A 5,400-nucleotide genomic window follows, 5' to 3' on the forward strand; every position below is an offset into this window, starting at 1 on the left:
CCCATAATTCCCATGAGGACAGGAATAAGGTTGGTACAATCCAGAAAAAAAAAAAACAAAGAACAAAACAACATGTGATGAGAGATGGACGGGTGAAACATTTTCTTTCCAGCTCTTGTCATGTAGCCTGATGACAGAAGATGCTGCACTGGCCAGGGTCCCAGAATTGGGTGATTATACTCCCTCCACAGCTTCTGGCATAATTTGATGCACATAGTTAAGTCCATTGTCTATTGTATCTGACAGAGTGTGTTGTGAACTGCTGAATAGGCTTTTTCAAGCCAGAAGATTTGGTTGTCCTTTTAGCCTCCGATTGTTGGTACAGTGTGTTTTCAAAGTGCTGAGCGGGCAGTTTCAAGCCAGTGGGGTCAGCTGTCCCATTAGCCAGTGATATTACAAAAACACTCATTAAGCTTTTATGTTCTTTGAGCACTGCCGCCTTTGTGATTCTCCTCTCTCAGAGGCAAGTGATAAGAGTATTTTCTGCCGCTACCATTTATGTCGGCTTCTAACAGGGGAGGCTGCTTTCTCAAGGTTGGAAAAGGTCAGAATTGATGGAGGGCTTTGATTGTTCTACTGCAGAGAAATCTGAGCTCCAGAAAAAATAAAACCAAAAAGCATGAGAAACTCACATAAATGTGTTTTCGGTTTCACAGTGAGGGAAAGGATGTGTTTTTATTTCATCATGATTTGGTGAAATAAGATGAAATGTGAGGCTTGTGCTGAAAATGGTACACCAGGAGAACAACAGACACATGGACACAGACCTGTAAGGTTCAAAAGACACCCAAAGTGCCACTTTACTTAAATTTTCAAAGTTACAAATAAAAGTTCACTTAGTTGACATGGTGAAGATTTCAATTTTAAATCACTGAACATATCCAATGTAGGGAGGCAGAACAGAGCCTCTTCTCTGCCCGCCCGACTTCATGTGTCCTCCCAGCTCAGGAGCAGCTTCTTCCTCTAGTGTCCTTGCACAGTCAAAGAGCCTCAGCAGCCCTACTGACCAATTGGTAAAAGCATAGCTGGCTTAGACGCCCCAGATTTGGACTGTAGGCATTGCAGTTCGCTTTTCTACACTGCTATCGCTCTGCAATGCAACTTCCTACCTCCTGAGATTGGGAGAAGAACCAAAAAGACACTAGACAGCATCAACATAGCAACAACGTATTGTAGCAGCCAAATAGGCATCACTTTCTGTTTGAGATGCATAGAGCTAGACCTGGCCAGGTAAATCTCTCTTTTACAGAAACACGATGAGAAACATGCAACAACAACGACAATACATCATTAATCTCATTGTTTCCTGGGCTTTCTGGGACATTCAAGATCAACGATTAAATAATTTACAATCCTCCATGAAGTAACAGAGGGAGAGAGGGAGCATCTCAGAGCCTGGGAACGTGTCGTGGAAACATCTTGGAACACTGGAAGGAGCCCGACGGTGGAACACAGAACATGAGAATGAACCGCTGATGGAGGTACAGGGAAGGTAATCCACAATCTGGCCTTCCTGGAGGAAACATATTTACATCCAGTACATCAGCTAATGTATCTGGGCTCACAGACTGACCAGAGGCTCTGACATGGACATACAGAGAAAGGAGAGAGAGGAAGAATAAGAGAAAGAAGGAGATAGAGGGAGCAATAGAGAAAACAGAGAAGTGAGACCATGTTAGAGCAGGTTAAAGAGCACAGGTTTGGGGGGAAGGTAGAAGCAGAAAGTGGACAGCTTGAGCAGAATTCTGACAGGGTCTTGACAGTAGTTGAAATCTAATAGGCTCTCTGTTTTCTGTCTGAGGAACGAGCGAAACACTTGAAAAGGAAGAGGTTCACTGAAGAGGGAGATATGGGTAAGGGACAGAGATTACAAGAGCAAGTTCAGGAGCCAAAAGATGGACTGCTGCCAAGGTAACTGGAGGAGGAGACATTGGAATGGCTTCAGATCTGTGCTGAGTTAACGGAGTTTCCTGGTCGGCTGATGGCAAGATTAAAATGGAGCGGAGCTACCAAACGTAGCCGATCTCATCATCCTTGTCGTCTTCCTCGTCCTCGTCGTCCTCGATGGCTCCTCGGGGGTGGATCCTGCCCCGCCTCTTCTTCTGCCGGCTCCGCCCGCTCTGTGATGGCTCCTCCTCCTGGTCATCGAGGAGGACGACTGCACCACCGCTGCCGAAATCCCCCGATGTCTCCTGGTCCTCATCTGTAGGGAGACACACAGATTAGAAGCATGGAAAGATGGTCAACCTCTGTCGGTAAATGCTGCTGGCGTGACGTTACCAGTTCATGTCAGACTTGTTGGAGGTAGGTTTAGCTCAGTACTCCTCACAAATTTTGTATATTCATATTAGTCTGTGAACATACAAGCGTTGCAACTAACTCATCTAGTGCTACCATGAGGCTGACATTTTACTTCTGATTTCTTAACTATTCATCAAGAAAATAAATAATAAAAAAAAAAAATCCCATCAGCCTCAGCTGTACTTTTGTGTCTAGTCCTAATCAGATGATGTTATCATGCTGAGTGGCAAGGCAGCTGTAAGACTGATCAGTGTACTGTATGTACTCTGTATATATTCAGAAGAAGATAAGAGGAATAGACACAAACCTCCCATCCATCATTCCTCCACTCAATACAGCAGAATGCAGTCAAGGGGTCTTTTAACTAGTGAGGTTCTGTGGTTTTTGGCTGAGCTCAGGTACATCAAATTACACCTGCAAACATTTTGAAGTTAAATGTTTTTGGCACTTATGTTGAATCCTCTGGAGCTACAGTGGAAACAGGAGTCATTATCTCAGCTGATGCCTCCAGCATTTTGTGAAATTGGGACCTGAAAATCCTCCTGAGTCTGGTTCAAGACAGCCTATCTACACCTGGGTGCATGTGCACTCTGGTTGAGTGGCGCTTACAGTGTTAAAAGTCTGTTTGGTGTCTTTGTGTTTAGGCTATTGAGCAGAGAGCTGCAGCATTGCTACCTGTTTGTTCTATGCAAGGCCGAATGGGAGAACTCCAGGCTGCTCTAGCCTGAGGACACTCAGCCAGAGTTAGATGAGCTTGTTAGACCGGAGACAAAGGACTGCTGCTGTCAGAGTGAGTGTGTGTGTGTGTGTGTGTGTGTGTGTGTGTGTGTGTGTGTGTGTGTACGTGTGTCTGTCTGTGTGTCTGTGTGTGTGGTGACCAGAGAGACACCTCATCAATATTGGAAGCTGCAATTACTGGCTTTGGCATTAGACTGGCATTCGAGTGAGCTGTAATCTGTGACTGTGAGGTGGCTGTTTGATTGGTAATCAGTATGTCTGCCTGGATTCTTTCTCGCTAATTATTGTTCTTTTTTTCCACAGAGAAATCCCATGGCCATTGATTTGCAGCAAAGTGCATCTATTGGCTTTTTGACCATTCCCTTTGAATGTCCACAACTGGCTTATTAAACATGACTTTGACATATCAAAGCGTTTAATTATATATATTCTGTTTCTAACTGCATCTTCTTCGATGGCAACGTCAGCCAGCAGTTCAGGTGTTTATTCTCATCCAAAATGTGCAACTCAGTCACTGCTGCAAATTCATGTTTTTAACAAATCTTTTGACGCTGCACTCTACTGACAAGTGTGATGGATTTTCCACCTTGACTTGCAAGGCACTGGTGTTTTATCAGAGGTACATGAGCAGAATATCAGAGGCAGATATAATCAGACATATGACTGATTCAGAGCCAGACTGGCTGCAGAGGCATGCCTAATGTTATCTGTTTCCTAAATGATCACTGATGCATAGATACTGGTAAGGATAAAGAGACGCAGAGAGAGATACTGAGCAAAGAAATAGAACAAAGTAGGGATTGCGGTGCTCTCTGTTTCGGTGCTACATCATGTTTTAAAGAAAAGTTCCGCAGTCTCTCGTGTGTACCAGCACCAGATTACAAAGGGAGAGAGAAGACAGATGCACAGCAGTCCACTTGGATCAAAGCACTAACTCTGAAAGACAGCTAGACAAATGGGAGCCAATAAAGGCAAACACAACACGACCAAAATCCTTGTTTAGCTATAAGTGAACATGTGGATGTGTTGGTGTGTGTTGTGTTCTTACCACAGTTGGGGTTGCCCTGTTTTCTGGAGCCAGCGATCTCGTTGCCATATTTGTCCACGCACCAACACTGGCCGGTGCTGCCGTGGCACTGGGTTGGTTTGAAGTAGCCCTCCTCAGTACAGCGAGGGATGTAAGAGCCTGAAGATGGAGAGAGGATGACAGGGAAAACAAGGTTAGAGAAAGAAAGTAGACGTATGAAAAGCGAGTAGAGAGCTGAGAACATTAAATTAACTAAAATAGAGGGTAGAATGTGATCCCCCCTCAGCAGAGGCTGCGTGTCCTGTAGTTGGGACCAAAGTTCTTGTGTATTCACAGAGGGAGATCAACAATCAATTACTGCTGTGAAGGTTGCAGGACAACAACCATACATCCTGCTTAAAGGGAAGCAGTCACTTTCAATGACACACACACACACACAAAGCCATGCACACACAGAAACACACACCTAGTTCTGTTACCTTCATTTGACCCAGTCCAAGCTCATTTTTCATGCTGTTTTGCTGTGAGCTGGACCACCAAATGATCCGCCCGATGGGGACAGATGACGTGTACACAAAATGTCAGGATGTGCTTTACAGCGTGTGCGCCGTATGTTTAATGCCACTGATTGCTTTTGTCTGCTTGAAACTACGGAAGAGATATACAGTTTGTTCATGATGGTGTGTGTGTTTGTTAGCTTGGTGATGTTGGGTTCTTAGACAGGACTCAGTGACTGACAGCTGTCAAACATCCAGACCGACCTATGAGGCTCTTCCTTCGACTCTGGTTCTGGATCCTGCTCTTCTCAGTTTGGCAAGGCAGTCCTACAAGCAGAGCATACAAAGTAGTTTCATTAACAGAGCTTGTTCAGTCTCTTCCTCAGTATTAACTGAAACAACTCTTTCTCTGTCTTACCACCCACTCAACAGTTACTTCGACTTAATATGCTTCTCGAACATCTTATTGATTTCTCATATTTGTCACCCTTTCCTAATATTTCTCTATGTATAAAGGCTCTGTCCTCACTGCTACTTCTGATGTTCAGTGTGCCTGAATTTCTTCTCTATCCGCCTCAATCCATCATCCACTTAAAGGGCCACACTCTTGGTTTTGCTTGTTTTAGTCCAATCAGGACAAAAAGCACATTTACTAGCACCAGACAAATTATACCAGTACTTTATCTATTTTATTGTTTTTATTATTATGTTACTGTTAATTTTTCATTTTTTTTCATAATTTTCATTTTCATAATTTTTAGTGCTCATGTGCATCAGTTTCAAAGTGTTTTACTGTTTACTGTGCGTCTTATTGTCAGCTTGTCAGTCATCTGTAAA

The 5,400-nt window shown here is 43.8% G+C and overlaps 1 protein-coding gene across 6 annotated transcripts in view; it reads right to left on the reverse strand.

Annotated features, from left to right (window-relative positions):
- Positions 1-770: 770 nt before the first annotated feature.
- Positions 771-5,400, reverse strand: part of spock1 (SPARC (osteonectin), cwcv and kazal like domains proteoglycan 1) — a 103,151-nt gene continuing 98,521 nt past the window's right edge. For all 6 annotated transcript variants that reach the window (XM_076738807.1, XM_076738805.1, XM_076738809.1 and 3 more), the window contains 3 exons: positions 4,828-4,890; positions 4,088-4,225; positions 771-2,203 (listed from right to left, as the gene is read on the reverse strand). In XM_076738807.1, the coding sequence (XP_076594922.1) occupies positions 2,007-2,203; positions 4,088-4,225; positions 4,828-4,890 (398 nt within the window). In that variant the 3' untranslated portion in view covers positions 771-2,006. The remainder of the gene's footprint in view (positions 2,204-4,087; positions 4,226-4,827; positions 4,891-5,400) is intronic.

The sequence above is a fragment of the Chaetodon auriga genome, chromosome 9 (genome assembly GCF_051107435.1).
Source record: "Chaetodon auriga isolate fChaAug3 chromosome 9, fChaAug3.hap1, whole genome shotgun sequence".
NCBI classification, from domain to species: domain Eukaryota; kingdom Metazoa; phylum Chordata; class Actinopteri; order Chaetodontiformes; family Chaetodontidae; genus Chaetodon; species Chaetodon auriga.